This window comes from Triturus cristatus, chromosome 7, assembly GCF_964204655.1.
Source record: "Triturus cristatus chromosome 7, aTriCri1.1, whole genome shotgun sequence".
Taxonomy (NCBI): domain Eukaryota; kingdom Metazoa; phylum Chordata; class Amphibia; order Caudata; family Salamandridae; genus Triturus; species Triturus cristatus.
In genome coordinates, this window is record NC_140590.1 from 141,015,834 (window position 1) to 141,038,491 (window position 22,658).

The following is a 22,658-nucleotide window of genomic DNA, read 5'->3' on the forward strand; positions in this document are numbered from 1 at the left end:
TCTTAATTGAGAGTAAATATTTAGACGCTAACTTGCCTTTAACAGTGACTTTGATGCTTCTTGTCACTGGACCTGAATCCACTCCTTCCACGCTCACAGTATAGATGCCTGAATCCAAGAGTCCAGCATTGGAAATGTTAATGGACCCAGCACCATAGACTTCCAGTCGTCCTTTGTAGGAGTAATCAATCTGCAGAAAGTCATTGTCTTTGTCCCACGTGACAGCTGTTTTTTTACCCTGGGTCCAAGTGATGACTGGTGCCCACAAGGGTGGAGTGTATGTGATGGGCAGGGAAATCAAGCCACCCACTGTAGTTTCAACAACAGTCGGGGAAAATATGGTGATTTTGTCTGAAATTATAGAAAACAAGGTGTTGTAGGTATGTGCAGTGGAGTCAAGGAGACGGAAAGAGAGGAAGGAAAGTTATATGAAAGAGCAAAGTATGGGAAACACTGATATATGTTTTTAGCAATTATAAAACCATTAGGGAGTAACATATAAGTGAGCAGTCAACTTTATGTGTACAAATCCCTGTTTATTCTACTCACCCATGTATGCAAGTCACTTAGAAGACCTTGGGAGTGAAGGCGATAGAAACAGTGACATGGGTTACTCTGAATATCAAACAAAAGAGCAAAGACGGAAATATTCACCACCTAATGAGTACAAAAATCAAAAACCTTGCCCTGCCCTCGGAGAACTGGTCAAACACACATGTTATGCAAACGCAACGTTAAGTGCCACCAGCATATTACACAAAGCTTCACATAGACATAGTGCAATAGGTATAAAAAATACATGAGATTGGTGACATTAGACACAACATGTGGGAGAGAGCTCCTGTCAGGCTTCAATCTTGGTATGGCTGACTCACTGTTTTGATTTCGATAAAATAGATCCTAATAATAGCGTTTATTATTCAAGTACTTGAAAAAAATAATTTGAAAATTAGATGCTAGCATGTTAAACCTACCCGTACAAGTGGACTAGTCAAAGTAGCCACTCTCTCTCCTTGGTGGCCCTATCAAATTACTTTTTCAACCCTCTTGCATTGATAATTTGTTACATGAATCTTTTTAGATTATTTAGCTGCAAATCAACTTGATTGTACTCATCCTCACTGCACAGAACTCACCCTGAATATTCACTTGGATTGTTGTTTCCGCCAGAATCTGATCAAGTGGTCCTTTCACTGTTACCGTGTAGTTGCCGCTATCAGTCAACACAGCGCTGGAAATATTGATAAAGCCTGGGTAGAATATCTTTAGTCGGTATTTGTAGAAGTCATTGATTTGTGGACTTGTAGAGTTGACCACCCAACTCACCAGAGTGGTTGAGTTCAATCTCCAAATGATGGTTGGCATCAGTGTGGTGAAAGTGTATGTGATCGGTATGGAGATTACATATCCTTTCAAGCGGCTCAGCGTGCTAGGGGCGGAAATGTTGATGATGTTAAACGCTGTTGAAATAGAAAGATGCAATGGTTACAAACAAAACAAATGGAAAAGCAAATGAAATAGAATGTAAAGAGAAAGTATGGCATGCAAGAAGAGCAAGACATTATGAGATCAGAAGGTTAAGAAAGCGGCAGCAGAACCTTCCAGCCACTCGCGTGGCTCAGGAGGTACATCTGCAACACCAGCAGAGGGAAGTCCACCCAATTTAAGCTTTGTCACCACGTATATGTATTTCCCTAGAAACTGTTCCTGATGGCATGGCAGGAGACACCTTGAGTGTAATAGTCTATGAGGTCATCACGACCATGTCAAAAGGTAATTGTAGAACTGCTGTCATAAAATTTGGGTACTGGGAATAAACTCCTAAAGAAGAGGTACATTTGCATTACTCACATCACAAATGTTCCTGACTTATCTGACATTTGCAGTCTAATAAAAAAGGAAACATTTTCAGTGACTCTAGCTGTGTCTCACAACTCTGGAACTCGCTGGCAGCTTTGATCTGCTCCCCAACCTCCTTCTCACCATATCACTCAATAAGCAAAGCTAGTTTTAGAACTCTGTGCACTTTACCCATGCTAACCAGTAGTAAAGTGCCTGGGCACCCCCCTTTAAACATGGTTAAATTGGCCGATTCCTAACTGGTATATTTAACTTGACTAAATGTCCCTAGTATATGGTGTGCAAAGAGGTACACAGGGGCTAGATGTTAAATGCCACTAGTGAACATCATCTCTTATTGTGTCATCCACTACAGTTGCAAAGCAAACATGGCTTCAGGTCTATCCTCTGTAGCCTGACTACTGCAGTGGCAACCCTGAAGTGTGACCTGTCAAAGTCACCCTTTACACAGGTAAAAACCTCTCTTTTAAATATAATAGTAAGTCACCTCTATACAGCTTCTATAGCCTACAAGGTAAAGTGCATGGGGGCATATTAACAAGCAGGGCGTTTAAATTATCGCCGCTTTAGAGGCAGAAAACTGCCGCTAACGCCGCGATAATGGGCTTGATAATATGTCGCAGAGAATTCCAATAGAAGCTCATGTTGACACCAGAACATGGGCTTCCATGGGAATTCTCTAGGGCATATTATCAAGCCCATTATCGCCGCTTTAGCGGCAGTTTTCTGCCGCTAAAGCGGCGATAATTTTAACGCCGTTTCTTGATAATATGCCCCATGGTATTTCAAAATGAATATGTAGAACATTAATATTACCATGTCCGTATAGAGGCAAGGCCCAAAAAACTATATTCACTGTACACGCCTAGCTGTCCTACATAGAAAATCAGAGTGCAGATTAAAATATTAATAATGCTAACTTGGAAACGGGACCACCTAGAAAAATAATTCAACAACTATTTTTAATAGTTATTAAAATTCAATTCAATGGGTAAGTCAGTTGTTTAATAAATTCTAAGGAGAAGTACGTTTAGAAATTCACCCATTCCAAGCCTGAACTCTTCAAAGGCTACATAGCATAATCCTCTGCCATCTCTCAGCTTGTGCTCAAGCCTTGAAATGCCACTAGGAGCAAACAGTAGCTTGACCTGAATGGGAAGAGATGACTCGTCTAAGCTCAACAGAATGTATTGGGTGGGGGCTGTGGGCCTCCTTTTGACAGCACAGTGTTAAATCCTGCTTGTTGTGGCTGTTTAGCCACATTTAACTCCTGGGTCACTCTTCACAGGGAGAGAACAGGATGACAAGACAATTATTGTGTATCCACTGTCTGGTTGTTGAAGGACACTGCTTTTAGACAGCAAGGGTTTGTTCTCACCTCCTGCATAGCTACAAGAAGGCAACAAGCAGCTGCAAGAGGCTTTTTTCCTCGAAGTACCCAGCTGACCAGTGACAAATGGACCTGGACTGAACCCTGCTGTTGGCCTCTGTCTGGCACCCGGTGAGTCAAAGTGCATCCCCTGAGGTTCTGGGGGCATTAGAAGTGTACTCCTGTAGTTGTCTAAAAGAAAGTTTGGAAACCTTTGAAAACTTCCTCCAGACCAGTGGGACTTATAAACTTTGTCAAACATTCTGAAATACCAGACTTTCACCAGGACTAGTCCAATAGGTGTCTCTGAATCAGGCTCCATCGAGATCTGACTGAAAATTGCATCTTGGTCCTAGTCTACCACGACCATTGACTAACATTTTTTCTTCACTTGTTCTTGAACAATCTTTAATTAAAACGTTTTGAAATCATATCTTTGGTTCCCCTTAGGTGTTTTGTAATTTTAGTATAATATTAAATTGTAATCTACTTTTCTAATTTGGTTTGGGATTTTTATTGTTCTTTTCATTTTGTCTTCACGGCTGTTTTGGCTGATGCATAAATATTTTACACAATGCCCAAGTTAAGGCAGTCTGCTCTATCCCATAGTTATCTTGCGGTTGAGCTCAGTTAAGTTAGTGACTTTAAGAGTTCACCCTTCTGTTCTGTTCTTATTCTTCTTTGAGATGGGCGGTAGCCCCCCTCCCCATTATAATGTTCCAAATTCTTACAAAGTTGCTATTGAAAAGGTTTCTGACAAAAAACAATTTGATGCCCATAACACTAATCCCACTATCTCTGCAGCATCCAAGACCTATTTATGGTTTGCAACCTGCAAGAAGGTTTTGCCTGCCACAGGGATATAAATCTGATGCTCTTCTTGAGTTGGCCCCAATCTTCCTCACCTCTGCGTGTTGCTATGCCATACACTGTCTCACTACAAAAAACACGAAGGGCATACCTATTAGATTAATACAAATCTAAACTCCAAATCTGCACCTTGCTGTAAAGGTAAACATGATGGACACACCTGGAGGGTTATGTCCTTCTATGGGTTTTGAGGTTCTCCAAACCACTCTACAATCATAAGGGACACACACAAAGGATTAACGTGGACTAGGGGCCATAATATAGAAAGTGTCACATGGGTAAAATGGGCACTTTGATAATACAGAACGATTTGCAGACACTTGTGCAGCCCTTTGTGTAATACAGATCGCTCTGAATGCCTTTGCGTAATACAGATCGCTCTGAATGCTAAATGTTGGCTTGTTCTATCAAGGGTGCATTCCCTCATTTGTATAGGGCATGGCCACATCCAAATGAGGGAACCTTTCACCTTTGCCCCTGTACCTTATTATAGATGCAGGTGCAGAGACAAAGGGGGCGCACTGATTGTGCGCCATATAATCAGTGCAGCTTGAGGGTCCCTTTTCTGTGGGAGAGATGGGGATACTGGGGATGCCCCAGACATCCATCTGCAGGTGGGTGCTGTTACTCAACCTGTGGAGGAATGACTTTCCTCAAATCATGTTGCCACCTGCACAGTGAAAGGAAGAATAGTGCTTCCAACACCTTATCCACCTTTCAACAACTTGCTGTCCAAGGTCAGGATCCAGTTTGAGCTGCACGGTGGTCTACAAATTAAATACAATAGGTTGCACTGTCCCAGTGGGCACATGGGATGCCCATTTACAGAAGCACCATGGCTGTCGCGCTCCTTACATCAAAAGGGACGAATGATGAATCGTTGCCAAATACATGAGAGCCCTAAACATAAAATTAATTTAAAGGCAGAGAAATTAGAAACTCAACATTGAAAAATATAGACAAGACAAGGGTCAAAGTACAAGACATGAAGATTTATTAAATTGTAAGAAAAAATACAGAAGGAAAAAAGGCAATGGTTAGTCAATCGATTCAAAATGCGAATAGATATAAAATATTATTTGGTAGTGGAACATGAGCCCTAAGCTTAACCAGGGGCCGGCACAGTCTACAGCTGAGGACAAGTTAAACGAGATATAAAGAGAATTTGTTTTAAGGACTGCTCCATAGGTTTAAGGAACTCAAGCAATATTCTAAGTTCAGAATATAAACATGCTAGAGTAAGGTCTGCTCTCTAGGAGGTCCAAAGGTAGACCTTTCTCCTCTCCCAAAAGGTGAGTTTTTATACACTTTTTGGCAGTGAAACCCCACAGTCACAGAGGTCTGACATAGAAAGTTGCCTTGAGGTATCCAGTAGTAAAACAGAAAACACGTCACATGGGAATATGACTTTTACTCTACTCTATTGAATTATGCTGTGTTATGAAACAAGAAACAATAAGATACATTGAAAGTTTAAACAGTATCTACATTCAGCCGAAGAAAGTGGCCGTCAATTCTGTATGCAATTGTAAATCTATCCTCTCCAGGAACATCAGGAACAAAATGAGCGGACATTAATATATTTTAAAAGTGTTATACTGTGAACAAGACCATAGAACTGAATTTCATATATTAATTAAATATTGAAGCTCATATTTAAGGCTCCTCAGTGACCAGTCAGAGAAAGAGAAACGTAACATTCCCAGGCTGCCCCTCACACGTATTTGAAGTGTGCAATCTGAAAACACAAGCAGGCCAAAGCCTACTAATGTCAAGCTTAACATTAAACACAGTTAACAGATTTTATCTGTGACTCTTTTATATTAATTAAAAGTGGAGATTTAATAATTGTGGAAACTGTCCAGAATCTACCCCTCTGATGATAATCAACATCACAAAAGCACACTGCAAACCCATCTCCCAGTTCACTTCCTGCTTTTTCCATTTTGAATTCTCTGACTCCCATAATTCGACAAAGAGCTTTGATTAGTTGTCCTCCATGTTATACTCTTGCTACTTCCTTCTCATACCAGTTGTCACTTCTTCTTTCTTAGGCCCACAATTTAACAACTTTCTATAACACATTAGTCCAAAAAACCTAACAATAAGTATTAAACCTATTACACACAATATGATTATAATTAGTGGTTGTAGGACCTTTCTCACCATTCCACCACCTATATCACCAAACTATAAACCAACATATTCCCACATACCTACTCCTTCAAGAGCTTTTGCATCATGTAAAACAATAGCAATAACAACAATGTCTCATTTAACAAGCCTGCTCTTGTAAAGCAGATAAGCAGACTACTGGCTCAATTTCAACACATGGCACAAATCTAAAGCTAATCTATTCTCTACAACCATAACACACAAAACAATAATTTCTTTGTTAATCTTGGTTAATGGTCCAGTAGTGTTTAAAATCTATAACCTCATCATCATTCATGGCAACATGAAAAGTAGGAATTAAAATACCAAATGCATCCACAAGCATTTGTCCAAAAACATGTTTAACCCCTTTGAGTACATTTGTACACATTTTGTTTGCATGGCATAAACATTAGAGGAATAGAGCAGCTACCCCACCCAATTTTGAGGTAGGATTAAAAAAAAAGAAATTATACCACGCACATAATAAATGTCTCTATATATAGGTTTGTACCCTTCACAAATTCATAATCAACCACTAAATTATAAATACATTCACTCTTTCTAACCACTTACTATGACCCCAGACTATTAGACCTCGCATACATCATGCACAGAATACCTTTTCTGTCTTGTTCTATTATACATGTAGGATGCAGCTTTGAACATCTAAATCTCTCATCAGCCTCTTCATTAAACTCATCCTCTTTCACTTATTCCTAATACATATATTTTTCACTCCTGTCATTACATTTGCTCATAACATTCTGTTCCACACCACACAACTTACACAAACTCTTCTCAAAAGCCAAGTTATTAACACTAATAGGTTTAATGATTCTTGGATGTTCTGCAACAGAACTTAATTCCACAATATTAGGTAATTTTTCTAATAGAAGGTCTGCATCTACATTATCACTTCAGGAAAGTCTTGATCACAATGAAGCAACTTTGATATACCACGTGACAAAAGTAACAAAGCATATGAAAGTTGATTGTAGGCCATCATCTCTGCAACAGAAACAGGCAAATACATGCAAACAAAGCAGTTCTGCTCATTCATTATTGTTCAATATCAATCTAACAAACTAGCATAGAATGTTTTTGTAATCATTAATAGGCACATTATAATCAAATCTCTTATAACTAGAATGTTTAGTACCATTATATGACTCAATTTTAGACTTGGATGAAGAATACCCTTATAAATAGTGAAGACTCTCCTGAATTCCTACTTAGATAATCATAGAACATATTACAATAAATATCTTTAACACTGAATCCAGCTCTTTTTAATGTTGGTCATGAAAAATTCTACTAAAATCTTAACTCCTTAATATGATGCAAAAATCAATCTCCAAAAACCTTTAGAACTTCATAATGTCAATGTGAATACCTAAGGTCCAAGAGTAATCATCTTCAAAATTAGGAATCAGACTCTAACTAATGAAAATAGCGTATGCACTCTTGTAAATTAAAAAATAAATAATAATAATTGCTCGATTCTTCATCAGGACTGATTCATCGTTGATTTTCTGTAATCACGTTTCACAATGAGTTCACAATGGTTACTCAAAAATAAACTGATAGTCACTGTCACTCTCCTCTAGCTCAATCCTGGACAGATAGGTTAATTCAGGTGCTGTACACTTCTTGTTTGGCACTCTCACTATTGTGCATCTTCTGATCACTGTTTGTTTTGACCCTAGCACTCACTGATGTTGTTTCTTCAACTGTTTTATGCCTGTGGCTTTCTTTTGGCACTCCCCTCTCCCTCTCACAATTACAGCTTTAATGTTAATACCCATTCATGACAGTTGCTGCATTTTTGTTTTCACTTTTTGCTCGATCTGTGCAATCTTCAACAGTTTGACTTGCTCTAGGTTTTATTTAACTGTTACTTTCATGTCTTTGTGCTACTTCTGCTTTGTGCGCTTCATCTCCTTTTTTAATAACTTCTTCTGTTTTTGTGCTTCTTCTGATTCTTGCACAATCTCTTCTGCACATCCTTCTGGATTCAAGTAGCGAAGTGAAGCTTGACACTGTGACTCAATCATTGATGTCATTACCTCTTCAACTGCAGTCTTCACTTTTTTTGTGTGAGATGTGTGGATCCACTGGGGCAAGGCTGTACACTTTACTGCAGTATTTGTCACGAGGATGACTTGATGGGGTCCATGCTCACATGCTTCTACACCAGCACTCAGGCTCAAGGCTGTACGTCTTGTCAGTGCTCTTTTCAATGACGTGTTCGATTTCATCTGGTGAGAGATAAAACATACCACATCAAACAAGCCTTTGCAGTAGTTCAAGACAAGATCTTGAGAAATATGTATACAAGCAAGACAGTAGGAAAATTAGGATTTCGTATTACTCACCCCATGGATATCTCTTGATGGAAGAGACATGGTGCCTATTAGGAGTACTTATCGTACTCATTAAGGCTAATTTTAATGCATCTGGCCGCTTCAGTGATGTTGTCTGATGTTACAGTACCATCGAATCTCTCTACAATGTTGGATGCTTCTGTAAAATAACTGCAATTAAACTTATGATTATGATTACTACATTTACTCTCACCAAGTATGACACTAGACTATCACATTTCTCATGCATCATACACACTCTTCCTTTTTCCTCTTGTTCAATTCTAAGTCTAGAATATATGTCAGAATGTCTATATCTCCCTTCAGCCTCTTCTTGCAACTCAGTCTCTTTGGCTTCATTCTAATTCCACTCATTTTCACTCTTTTTTCATTAGATTTGCTAATAAAATTCAGTTTTACACCACTCAACTAACAGACTCTCTTCTCAACAGCCATGTTAGTAATGCTAATAGGTTTAAGAACTCTTAGATGTTCTGCAACAACGCCTAAGTCCATAGTATTAGGTCATTTCTCTAATTGAAGATCTACATCTACATCATTTACTTCAAGAAAGGCTTGATTACAAAGAATCAACATTAATATTCAGCAGTACAAAGCATAGAAAAACAACAGTTGATTCTAGGTTGCCATATATGCAAACAAAACAATTTGTATCACTCAATTTAAAATTAATTTAACAAGCTAGCATATATATTTTCTTTGTAATAATTAATAGGCACATTATAAACAAACTTATTTTTCTTACATCAATTACTATCAGTATACAGTTCAATTTCAGACTTAGGTGATGCATATCAAACGAAGTGAAAATACTGACCAGAATACCTACTGAGGTAATCAGCAAAAATATTATAGAACATATCATTAAGGCTAGAGAACAGCTTTTTCAATTTTGGCCATAACCGCTTCTAAATAATATCTACTAAAAATAAACATTCCAAACTACTAAATATGGTGCAAAACCCAATCTCAAACAAACCTTCATAATTTGTAAATTTCAAATATCAATTCCATTAATAAGAGTTTCAGTTCAAGAAATGTCCATAGGGAACGTACTATTTTCTACCAGGTACAAAAATTATCTTTTTCAAAATAGGGAATCAGACTTTAACTAAGAAAATAGTGGATGAAATTTTGAAAGTTTCAACAAACCCTCCAAAAAATGAATTATTTATTGTTGATTTTCTCCAATCACGTTTCACAACAAGTTCACAGTGGTTCTTCAAAAATAAAGCAATAGTCTTTCAAGTCAATGTCTCTCTGGTCTGGTAGATAAGTCCATTCAGATACTGTATACTTCTTGTTTGGTACTCTCACTCTTGTGGATTTTCTAATCACTGTTTGCTCTGACTCTTTCACTCAAATCGCTTCACTGTTCTTTACTGTTTATGTCTGTGGCTTTTTTTTGGTGCGTTCGTTATCCCTCTCACATTCACAGTTAGACTGTTTGGAGACAACTTTCATCTTTGAACCCATTTATGACAGTTGCTGCATCCTATATTTCATTTGCCACTGGGTCTGTATGATTTTCAACTGAAACAATTTGAATTGCACAGTTTGTGCTGCTCCTGCCTTTTGTGCTTCTTCTCCTTCTTACACATCTTCTGCGTTTTGAAGTTCTGCTGATGTTTGCACAGTCTTGTCTACAATCCCTCTGGATCCAGGTAGCGAACTCGAGCTTGACACTGTTAATCAGTGGTTGGTATCACCATCTGTCAGAAAGTGGATTATTAGTTGGTAGGGATGGCAGTCCACCACACGTAATATTTAATTTTTCTTGTTAGGTCTAGTAATGGTTTCAGTATTTTAAACCTGAGCTCAACGCTAGGTATCTATGGCACAGAGAAGACAGGACTTAACTTACGAAAATGTGTAAAGCATTTGATAGTACTAAAACAGTTAAAAAGCCAAAACCACTACAAGAAGCCCACTCCACTTTATGCAAACAAAGAATAAGTTAATGAACATAATGACACCAAAACAACAGTAAGGGGGACCGGAGATATAAACTGCTGATGAAAGGTTGTTTCCCTACACCACCCGAGCCCTGCAACCACCTGAGAAACAAATATAACTCCAGCCAAGAACAGCACCAGGGTAAAGGGGAATTAGAGAAAATTACCAAGGTGGCGTCCTTGAGGTCCCTTCAAGATGACTGCCTCAGTTCTCCATAATGGAGATTCCCTTTAGTGTCGTTGTGCATCCTCAGCAATATAATATGGTTTGTTTCCTTTCTAAAGCACAAATATAATCAAGCACTTAAACTGGTAAGTGTATGTTCTTACCTAATACCTCCCATTTCCTCACTAGAATCTACCAGCTGGAACCCTTGCACCATCAATGTGTAGTTGCTGTCGTCTGATAGCCATACATTGGAAATGTTGATAGAGCCAGAATAGAATATCTGTGGCCGGCAGCTGTAGGTGTTGTTTATCTGTGGAGCAGTAAAGTTCAGAGCTCAAGAGATGAGGGAAGACACACCTTTTCTCCAGAAGATGACAGGAAGAGATACATTGGAAGGGTAGGAAATGGGTATGAGGATCACATCTCCCACCATGAAATCCAACGATGATGACTTCAATGGCTAAAAAAATGAAGAATTGGAAAAATTATACAAAGAGTGCAAACTAGGGGCCTGATTTAGAATATGACGGACGGGTTACTCGGTCAGAAACGTGACGGATATCTCATCCGCTGTATTACAAGTGCATTATATCCAATGGAACTTGTAATGTGGCGTACATGATACCTATCATGTTTGTGACGGAGTAGCCCGTTCGCCGAACTCTAAATCAGGACCTAGGTAAAGAACTTTATTTCATTAATGTACACATTTTAAACAAATAACAGAAAATGACTTAAGCATCCATCATTTATCCAGGTCTATACAGAATAATGAGTCCTCACTTAGAGCAGATTGTGCAGTTGTTAGGAAAGTTGAAACTAGCAGGTGGAAATGATCATACCCCTTGATGGCGTCGGATAGGGTGAGACACAGTAATAGCTCCTTGCAATGACAATAAGAAACGGTCAGTTAATATTAGATCAAATAATAGGAAAATAAAAAAAACAAGATGAGACTAAAGCTGATAAGATGTATGTTCGTTAGAGACTAGAAACATAATGGTGGAAAGTGAGGAGGGAGAACGGTGAGCATACATTATGCAGCAAGCAATAAATAGCTTGAGGTAGCTGCATTTACATTAATATTTTAGCATTTTGCCAAGAAACGTGTACCTCGAATTTAGTACGGGTGGAGAGATTTGTACACATTTTTCCATAATCTATGACAAAGGGGAGGACTATACCAGCAAGGCACACAGTACAAAAATATCTCCTCTACTTACACATGGACTGATAACACCTGCTTGCGATCTCATCTGTCATGGCCACTCAGTTTACAGATTCTGGTGTTTCACAGAACATCCCAAGGGGTTGGTGTTTTTGGGTACGTTTGTAGAGATGCAAGAAGAAGGTTCCCAAAGCTTTGAAGGCAGGGTGGAATCACAAGTGTTAAAATGCAATACAACTGTAATGAACAAGCATAATTTAAGACTTTTGGTAAAAGGGAACAAGGTTGTCAACTAATCGCTTATAAATAGACTTTGAGAGCACATATCAATCCATCTGGCACAACCCAGAAGGTTCTGGAACAGGTCAGAAGGTTCAGGAACAAACCAGAAAGTTCTGGACAAGCTAGTAAATAGACTTTGAAAGCACATGGCAATCCATCTGGAACAAGCCAGAATGTTCTGGAACAAGCCAGAAGGTTCTGAAAACAGCCATGTGATTGTGGCAGCCATCTTTGATTTCAGGAAGGTATAAATATAACTTCCGTGGACCACACCCTTTGCTAGGCAATTCCAGAGATGTTCCAGAGAAGACATCACCGGTGTTTCTTCTACTAACCCACCTTACCTGCGCATCCAGGAAATCTTCTTCCTCTGTGAACCTTGCGCTTCCTGAAGAGAGGTCTCAGAGATCTGCAAGAAATAAAAGAGACAAGAGAAAGCTAAGTACTTTTATTGTACCTTCTTCATGCACACATGCAAGACAGGAATTTGAAACAAAGGAATCATGATTGAGCATCAGTAAAAGAACATGGTGAAAATAATGCAAGATACTTGATTATTTACTTAAGGTACTTAATTATTATCAAGTGAATCACATAATCTGCGCTGACCAGAGAGAGACATTAAGGAAACTATGCAGTGTGTGCCAAATCTAGAGACTAGTTTAATTCTAGTGAAGAAACAATTAAAACAGATTCTCATGCGCATTAACCGGTATATTGAGTCTAGAGTGAGAGAGACAATGTAAATGATTGAAACTGTAACTCACAAGCTGTAAAGGGTTTAAAAAATATATATATATTTGTTCTTGTTCAGGCACTTGCACACTGAAGCAGATGACAGACGAGAATGAAGGGTAATACAAGGAAGCTGTCATAAAGTCAGCGGTTGACAATTTACTTTTTTGGTCCAGGAGTGGCCCGTGCAGGTAAGACTTGGGGGCGGGGTTGCGGGGCAACTCAACAAACGACAACGAGGGAAAATTAGTGATTTATTTAATTCTCCCTCGTCTGTCGAGTCCCGCCCCACCCCACCCCACCTTTATTACCTGCATGGGTCACCCCTGAATTTGTTGCATCCCCCATTTCCCTTAATGTTCCTCCAGAATGAGTGCTGTATACAACTCGCTTGGTTGAGCATCAGGAGATGTGGAAGGAAAAGCATTGTGCATTGCTCCTGCTGGGCCGGTTATCTCAGGTTAGTCACTCACTGATCAGTAATTGTGGTATCTGACATCATCGGGAATCAAAAGTTGTGAAGTATTATTACACTTAGTATTACTGAGTGTGGTAATATCAAATTTCTTATGAGGGACAAATACCCCAGGCCATACCTGAAGGACTTTATCCTTAGTTAAAAGAAGAGATTATTCGGAAAATGGTGCGATAACACAGATTTTTCTTTTCATTCCCATTCCCTAGTGCACCATAGGTGAGCAACTCTGGATTAATGAATAAAACAGGGACTCTGTATTACTGGTACTCCCACTCTTGGAAAATCCAGGTGTAGTTTTACCACCCATTTTCCTTCATGAATACTGGGTGTCTTGCAATGGGGCAATTAGAGGAAATAGCAGTCATGTCTGTGCTGAACATGTTGGCAGTGAAGAGGTCAAAAGCCTTTCAGTAGGATGCTAGATCTTGTTGGCTCTTCTGAAGGGCTAGTAAGAGGGCATATTGATTTAGTCCATGGGACGGGTATTCCCAGGAGAACATGCAGCAGGAAGAATCACACATATATTGTGTCACCACAGCTTTGGGCATGTTAAGAAACCATATGGAGGGCGAGGTTTTTGCAAGGTAGGATGTGGCAAACCCATTGACTTATTTAAACTCCAGCGGTGCAGAATTTAGACAAAACCATGTTGTGAGAGTCAGCAAGCATGGTGCTTGAAGCAGGAAATTGAGTTAAATCATGGCATAATAATAGGGTAGGGTTAGTGAAACTGAGGACTTTCTCTAAAGGAAGGAAGGAGTAGTGATGGTTGTAAATTGGGAAGCTATTACAATAGTCTAGCTGACTGGGTTAGAGTACTCCCTAAATGCAAACTGAGATTAGGCAATATCTTGCATACACCAAAGATGTTAGAATATTAGGACTTTGTAGGTTACAGTAAGAAGACTGGGAAAGGCAAAAAACAAACACTTGAAGGACATTATAAAACAGTAATACAGGTATTGGGAAAATGAGTGTGTCCACATGCTCGCTCTTCACAATCTTGTAAAATATGAATTTTTAACTCATCCTTTCCGTTATAGGAAACTCACCATAAACCCTCACTTGGGCAACTACTTGTGAAGTTACTATGGGTCCGATTCACAGAACTAACTTAAGACAAAATCCTAAACTTACTACCATTTTGGTATTCACAGAAGGCACTTACTCATTTTGGTATTCACAGAAGGCACTTACTCATTTCGGTATTCACAGAAGTTAGGAGTCCTAACTTTAGGACTCCTAAATGCCTTCTGTGAATACCGAAAGTCTTAAAATTAGGATTTTTCTCAGTTTAGTAGTAGAATAGTTAGGACTCCTAACTTTAGGACTCCTAAATGCCTTCTGTGAATACCGAAAGTCTTAAAATTAGGATTTTTCTCAGTTTAGTAGTAGTATAGTTAGGACTCCTAACTTTAGGACTCCTAAATGCCTTCTGTGAATACCGAAAGTCTTAAAATTAGGATTTTTCTCAGTTTAGTAGTAGTAAAGTTAGGACTCCTAACTTTAGGACTCCTAAATGCCTTCTGTGAATACCGAAAGCCTTAAAATTTGGATTTTTCGCAGTTTAGTAGTAGTATAGTTAGGACTCCTAACTTTACGACTCCTAAATACCTTCTTCAAATACCGAAAGTCTTAAAATAAGGATGTTTCTCAATTTAGTAGTAGTAAAGTTAGGACTCCTAACTTTAGGACTCCTAAATGCCTTCTGTGAATACCGAAACCCTTACAATTAGGATTGTTCTCAGTTTAGTAGTAGTAAAGTTAGGAGTCCTAACTTTAGGACTCCTAAACTGAGAAAAATCATAATTTTAAGACTTTCGGTATTCACAGAAGGCATTTAGGAGTCCTAAAGTTAGGACTACTAACTTCAGTGAATAACGAAGTGAGTAAGTGTGTTCTGTGAATACCAAAATGAGTAGGTGCCTTCTATGAATACAAAAATTGTAGTAAGTTTAGGATTTTGTCTTAAGTTAGTTCTGTGAATCGGGCCCTGAATATGCTCTTTTCACCTTTAATGTGTAGTTGCCGCTGTCTGTTAGCCCAACAGTGGAAAGCCATGATAGAATATCTGTTGCTGGACGCTCTAGGGGCCCGATTCACAGAACTAACTTAAGACAAAATCCTAAAGGTACTACTTTTGGTATTCACAGAAGTTAGGATTTTATCCTAAATTTGTCTTAAGACAAACTTAAGACAGACTTAAGTTAGGATTTTGTCTTAAGTTTGTCTTAAGTCTGTCTTAAGTCTGTCTTAAGTTTGTCTTAAGTCTGTCTTAAGTTTGTCTTAAGTTTGTCTTAAGTCTGTCTTAAGACAAACTTAAGACAAAATCCTAACTTCTGTGAATACCAAAAGTAGTAAGTTTAGGATCTTGTCTTAAGTTAGTTCTGTGAATCGGCCCCTAGGTGTTTATCTGTGGAGCAATAATGTTTAGAGCCTACGAGACAATGGTGGACACACCTTTACTACAGGAGCTGACAGGAAGAGATACATATGAAGGGTAGAAAATGAGTATGAAGATCATATCTCCCACCATGACATCCAATAAAGGGGGGCATATATATTGATGACTTCAAGGGCTACAAAAATAGAAGAATTGGAAACATTCTACAAGGAGTTCAAACTAGGGGCCTGATTTTGAATTTGGAGGATGGATTACTCTTTCACAAACGTGATGGATATCCCATCCGCCATATTACAAGTGCATTATATCCAGTGTTGGCGGACAGGATACCTGTCACATTTATGATGGAGTAGCCTGTCCACCGAACTCTAAATCTGGCCCTAAGTAAAGAACTTTATTCACTAATATACGCATTTTATACAAATAACAGAAAATGATTTAAGCACCCATTGTTTGTCCAGGTCCCTACAAAATAATAATGTGGCCTCACTTAGAAAGTTGAAAGTTGAAACTAGCAGGTGGAAATGATCACATCACATGATGTTAGCACTAGAAAAAAAGCTCACATGAAGAGGAAGCCCTTGCTCAAACCATTAGGGACCACTATATGACAAAAACTGGCCAGCAACAGCCACATTCAGAAATAGGCTAATACTGCAAAGCTAGAGAAAACTGATCTCTCTTTTCTAGGGCTGAATCTTTGTGCTATTTTCTTATTATGGGATTGAATCACCTCTACCTACTATCAGATTTTGGCAGACATGTGAATTGAGGCTCAATTTGTTACAGTGATGTTTGTGGCATCACAAAATTGTATCTAGTGGGCAACTGAAAAAGGGTCACTTGGTTTTAATGTCTACTACAAAAGTGCAGTTTGTGAATATCAAAAAGTCGTAAACTTACCTCAAAAGTGTGTTTCTACAAAAGTGCTGTTTATGAATATTACCTTGTAGTAACTTTTTGAAGTACTACTGTGGTACAAAAAACAGTGCTTACTTTGAACTAGTGGCCTCTGGTGGGGGCCAAAGGCACTTTTTTTTTGGGCCACCACTTATTTTTCCTGATTTGACATTTTCAGAGAGCAAGAGAGGGAAAAACACATAAAGGAGAAAGCTGGAGGAAGACACAGAGGGAAAGACCATCACAAAAGGAGAAAGCAGGAATCTGCAAGTGAGATAAAGGTGTAATGAATGTCTGGTAGTTGTTTAATGAGGCATAATGTGGATTGAAAACTGTGCATGTTTAATATTCAGCATGCTGACAATTAATAGCAATGCTGCGGGCTTCTGAGCAGTGCTTTGGACACAGGTGCTCATTCATTTACAAAATAAGATCTGATTACAAAACGTATTACAAAGTGCAGTTTGTGAATCAGGCCCACAATACCTATCTCAACCAAACCAAGCACCTTATATTTTGAGAAAAACAGAAGAAAAATGTTATATAAGAGATAGCTTGGTTGACCGAGATTTGATTTGTATGTATGCAGATTGCACAGTGATATTTAATAATATTTCACGCACCAAAACAAAGCAAAGCAACTGCATTGTGTGAAAGGGAGAGAGACAAAATGCTCCATATTTACAAAGATATGGAGCATTGCTGCTCCCGCCCTGCACTGGCACACTGTGTGCTTGGTGCCTTGTTGCAAGGAAACCTGCATTATGGTCAGGATTGTTTATGTGCAGCAAGGCATACCTTCTTGCACTAAAACAATCCTTAGGGGCAGATTCCTCTTTCTGTGGGCCTGATTCACATAGGTAACGTACATTTTTGTGTGAATTTACCATTGTTTGCTATTCTCAAAGGGATTTACTAGCAGTATCTTTACAAGTCTCCACACATAAAAATAGGTCTTCTTATGTGCAGAAACTCTGCACTTGTACAGATACTACTAGGAAATCACTTTATGAATAGGAAACAATTGTAAACTTACACAAAAGTGTAACTTTGAGTGAATCAGGCCCTATGTATGCTGCGGATGCAACACACCTAGAAAGAGGAACTTACAAGGAGAAATAAAGATATTTCTCCTCGTTATGCCTTTGTAGGATGGACACACCCTTTTGGTGGAAATCTAGGTTTACAAGTCTTTGTAAATTGGGCTTAGCATCAGAAAATATGGGTGGGTGGATGCATGGGAACCTCCATGCTACACCCAGGTAACTCCTTCCTGACACAAAGTAACAAAAGGCAGCGCTGCCTTGCATTACTTTGTAGTTTCTCAACCATGCAAGCAACACAAAGTAGGTTTGCGTGGCTTAGTAAATGCACAAAAATGATTTTGCAAATCATGGTAAATCTGGGCCTCCATGTTTGTATCGTGGTTAGGTTTACTCATACTTTAGAGGTCAATCTGATTGCCATTTTATTGGGTCATAATACCGTCTATTATTCAGAAGCATAAAGAGGATCCAACTTATCATGTGCACAGTAGAAATATGTATTATAGGTTTTTGCAATGCATGAACATATAGTTATGTTCGACTATTTTAGAAAATTGTATTCATCTATTGTGAAAAGTCCAGTATCTTGCCACCGGTATACTTTTTTCTCTTAGCACCCAAATGTTATAGATTTGGACACTAGCAAGGTGAACCTCCACATTTTGAAAAATGATCATTCCGGGACTTGTTTATAACCACCTTGTGTCCCCGGTGCGTCACATTGCGTAACACACCGGCAGCGCAACCAGCTGCGTGATATTTACAAGCACACATAAAGCCTTGCTGTGTGGCTTTACTTGTGCTAGTAAATGTCGCTCCTTTTCAAGCAACAATTTGCGTGTTAGCGGTGTAAGATGAGTGTTGCTGTGGGTGTTCCCACACAACACTCATGCCCACTGATGCATTTCCAGACATATGAGCATTCCTAAACCTGGAAATTCATCAGAATGCTACGCCACCATAGGGGGGGGGGGGCTTAACGAGGTGCAATGAGGAGTTTTCATTTCTCCTTGTTTTTTTCCTCTTTAAATGCGTGCTGCATTCTACAGCATGCATTGGAAGAGGAAATCACCTCAATTGATTCTTTTTGTGCCGGAAGGTGCCCCTTCCTGCACAAAAACAATCTCCCTACGATGCTGTCATCCTTGCATCATGGTGCAAGGGTACCTGTGCCGGCGCATGTCAGCAGTTTGTGCGCCAGTGCAGGGGGAAGCACACAGATGCAACATATTGTTGTAAATATGTTGCATCCCTTTGCTTCAAAACGAATGCAGCTTGCGGCTGCGTTAGTTTCTGGTAAATAGTGCCATCAATATCCTTGGTTCCCAATCAATGAAACAAAGACTTTTAGGGACAGTTCACTACAAATTAACTTACATTCCTTCGCTGCACAGAACTTAACTTTGATGTTCACCTGGATCACTGCTTCTGCTAGAATCTGATCAAGTGCTTTCACTATCACTGTGTAGTTGCTGATATCTGTCAACGCAGCTGGAAATATTGATAAAGCCTGGGAAGACTATCCCTAGTCTGCCCTTGTAGGAGTCATTGATCTGTGGATTTGTAGAGTTGACCTCCCAAGTCACCAGAGTGGTTGACTTCAATCTCCAGGAGATTATCGGGATCAGTGATGTCAATGTGTATGCAATCAATATGGAGATCACATTTCATTTCAAGACTTCCAGCAGCTGTAAAATTAGAAAATTGCAAAGTGAGAGGAGAGAAAGTTTAAAAGAGTATAGAGAAAAATTCTCAAAATTTAGATTTACTGTTGCACCAGTAATGTGTAATTTTATGTGGCCATAATCTTGCACCACGGATGGAAGATGAGGGTTTCATGACTGGAAAACTATGCATACTTGAAGAATATCCACAAAACCTTTAGTTTGTGAGTATTCACAATCTCTTTCAAAATCCTTTGATGTGCTTGCAGTCAAAGATGTACTCCTGTCAGAAGTGGAAAGGAGAAAGAAAACCTCAACAATAGGTTGGTGTGCTGGAAAGGTGTTTCTCTACAGGTTATTTGGTGGGGAAAACTAAGAAACTTGCGTACATGTATACCATATATTAAACTATATATACATGTGTATTCATGCAAATATACCTGAATGATGTAACTGCCTCTCAGAAGTACAGAAGTACTTGCAGCTTATCATTTAAATCATTTGTAACATCTACAAGATGATTTTACAGTTTTTTAGAATTGGTCCGGTTATCTTATTGAAGTAAAAAATTGGGTTTCTTATTTTCCTCAATCACAACAAGCAGAGGTACGTTTAGTTACAATGTCCCTTTTGCAGCAGGTGGATTGTAAAGAAAAGCACCATGGTCCTTCGACATCCAATCACAAACACACATTAAAGATACAAATACATTGTGTCCCTCCGTCTCTCACGCATTCACTGGTGAGATCACATCTTTCCTTCTTCTTGATACCGGGCAGGGCAGGACCATCTCTTCTACCTTGGAACAGTGGTCCACAAACATGCCCTACTCCTTCTATGAGCAGTAAAACAGTAAGTGGTAAGGTAACAGCTACTATTATGAGCAGGTCTGAGCATATTTCCCCATTGGTCCTTCTCAGGCTCACCTAGACTTTGGACTCTGTAAGTGCTCACTAGATGGGAAGTGAGTACAGGGCATTTTGGCATTTGTAATTTAACCTCCAAGTGTAAAATTAAACAAACAGAAGCACAAGTTAAATTTAACCAATTGCAAGTTCATTCTTTTATCATAGTTTTTTGTCAGGGTGACTATGCTTATGTCAAAAAAAAAAATCAATTCTCTGTTGTTTGGCCAGAATTCAGAGGCGCTGTAGCAGCATCAGGGTCCTCCACCAGAACACACGTTAAGTTCATCTGAAATTGACTTTTTTACCTTCTGCTTGAAATCAGACAAACTAAGGGGCATATCAACAAGGGCTTTATCTCTGCTTTTTTGGCTTTAAAAGCCAAAAAAGCAGAGGTAACGTGATTTTCTCTGGATTCAGAACTCTTTTCGCACATCAGAGGACTTTCTTAGTCACCCAGCTCCCAATCAGGATCTGCATATCCTACACCTGTGCTTTTAAGTCTGTGAGCCATGCCACATGATCTAACTAAGATATATAATATATATAATAAGTATATCCAATGCATCTATGATTTTATAGTTTTTACCCCTGATAAAACATTTCTTGCTACATTCCTAAATGATGCTCTATCACTCTTACATCTAAGGTTTTATACATGTAACCACTGATTTATTCTCCATTTATATAGCAGCTATTGCAGGTTCTATGGGCCAGATGTACTAACTTTTTTTGCGGGCGCAAATGGGTTTTAGACCCTTTTGCGACCGCACATGTGGCCAATGTACTAATCCTATTTTGTGAGTCGCAAATCAATTTGCGACTCGCAAAATAGGATTAGCGACTTGCTATTAGGAAGGGGCGTTCCAAGGGTGTCTCTTCCTAATAGCGACTCCTGAAGCTATGTATGACTTAACAGTCGCAGTTTACCACCCTTCACAGAAGGGTGGTAAACCACTTGTAAACAGGAAGGGTGCCCAGGCGACCCCTTCCCCTTTGGGAGTGGCTCTAAAAATATTTTATAAGGGCAGGAAGTGGTCCCAGGGACCACTGCTGCCCTTAAAAAAAGGAAACTGAAAAGTTTAATTTTTATTTTTTAATTGCATCCCATTTTCCTTTAAGAAATAAGGGGTAACATTGAAAAAAAACTGCTTTCTTTAAAAGCAGTCCCAGACATGGTGGTCTGCTGACCCCAGCAGGCCACCATCCCTGGGAGTGCCAGCCATTCCCAATGGGGGCGCTAATTGCGACAGCCTCCTTAATATGGATGAGGGATGCAATTTGAGACCTCATTGGGAATCGCAAACAGAGTCTCAGACACTGTTGTGCATCCCAATTTGCAAGTCGCAAATGCAACACAATTTGCGACGCGCAAATTGGTGGGTCGTACATCTGGCCCTATATCTCTTTAATTTTTGTCTTCATACCAGTGTCTCTGCCACAACTTTTCTTTCCAGAGCATCTACATTATGCTCTATACATACAATAAACATCTGTTATTCAGCGGCAAGACAACCTTGGGTGAACGTGTGCTTTACAAATACATGTTATGTTATTCCTAAGGTCTTGTACCTGTAAAACCAGACATAACATTAATTTTCAAAGCACCTGACGCTAATAATATATCAGCCGCTCACATATTGGACTTCTTTGAAGGAGGTGTGATCTCCCTACCCATTACATATTGCCCAAGCGATTGGATTGATACAATCTCCTGCAGAGCAAACCCAGCCCTCCTGGTCATGCTGGGTGATTAGTAATACAAATGCGCAAATACGATGCACATACATTGGTTGGCTGAAGATGTTCTACCCTACTCCATCAACATTTCGAATGCTGTGTTAACAGACACTGGAAATTACACAGTGACTGTGGAAGTTGCAAATAAGATCGCCTCTGAAACAGTTATCCAAGTCAATGTTTTCTAACTTTTTGTAATGTGATGATGTATGGAGACACTCATAGATTTTCCTTGAAAGTTTTGTGTGAAACTGTGGCCCTACAGGTTTTCCTCATGGACACACAATGTCTGGTAAAAGCAGATGGAATTTATCTGGAGGGAAGATTCCCAAAATAAAGCAAGACATTCAGAAAATGATTTTCAGCAATGATTTCTGAGGTTATTGCTCACTTTGTTGAATGTAAATGTGTTATGAGACAGCATTGTCCAAACCAGCAAATATTTCACACGAAAGATATCAGAAATCCTGGGTATATTTGCATTGATTGCATTGATTTCCCCAAAGATCAGGTAATAAGAAGCATAATCTTGTGATGTTGCTAGAAAAACAGACATTTTAATTAGGCAGATT

General features: G+C 39.1%; 1 protein-coding gene and 1 long non-coding RNA gene across 4 annotated transcripts in view; both read right to left on the reverse strand.

Annotated features, from left to right (window-relative positions):
- The window catches only part of LOC146809052 (uncharacterized), a 477,319-nt gene extending 474,926 nt beyond the window's left edge, over positions 1-2,393 (reverse strand). The window contains exons 1-3 of the mRNA XM_085614821.1: positions 2,372-2,393; positions 1,137-1,460; positions 37-351 (exon numbers count right to left, since the gene is read on the reverse strand). Of these exons, the coding sequence (XP_085470947.1) occupies positions 37-351; positions 1,137-1,460; positions 2,372-2,393 (661 nt within the window). The remainder of the gene's footprint in view (positions 1-36; positions 352-1,136; positions 1,461-2,371) is intronic.
- Positions 2,394-5,135: 2,742 nt separating this feature from the next.
- Positions 5,136-22,658, reverse strand: part of LOC146809053 (uncharacterized) — a 257,051-nt gene continuing 239,528 nt past the window's right edge. For 2 of the 3 annotated variants that reach the window (XR_014966314.1, XR_014966316.1), the window contains 5 exons: positions 12,559-12,623; positions 11,988-12,125; positions 10,926-11,224; positions 8,632-10,352; positions 5,136-8,514 (listed from right to left, as the gene is read on the reverse strand). This is a non-coding gene — a long non-coding RNA (uncharacterized LOC146809053). The remainder of the gene's footprint in view (positions 8,515-8,631; positions 10,353-10,925; positions 11,225-11,987; positions 12,126-12,558; positions 12,624-22,658) is intronic. The other variant, XR_014966315.1, reaches the window with a different exon arrangement.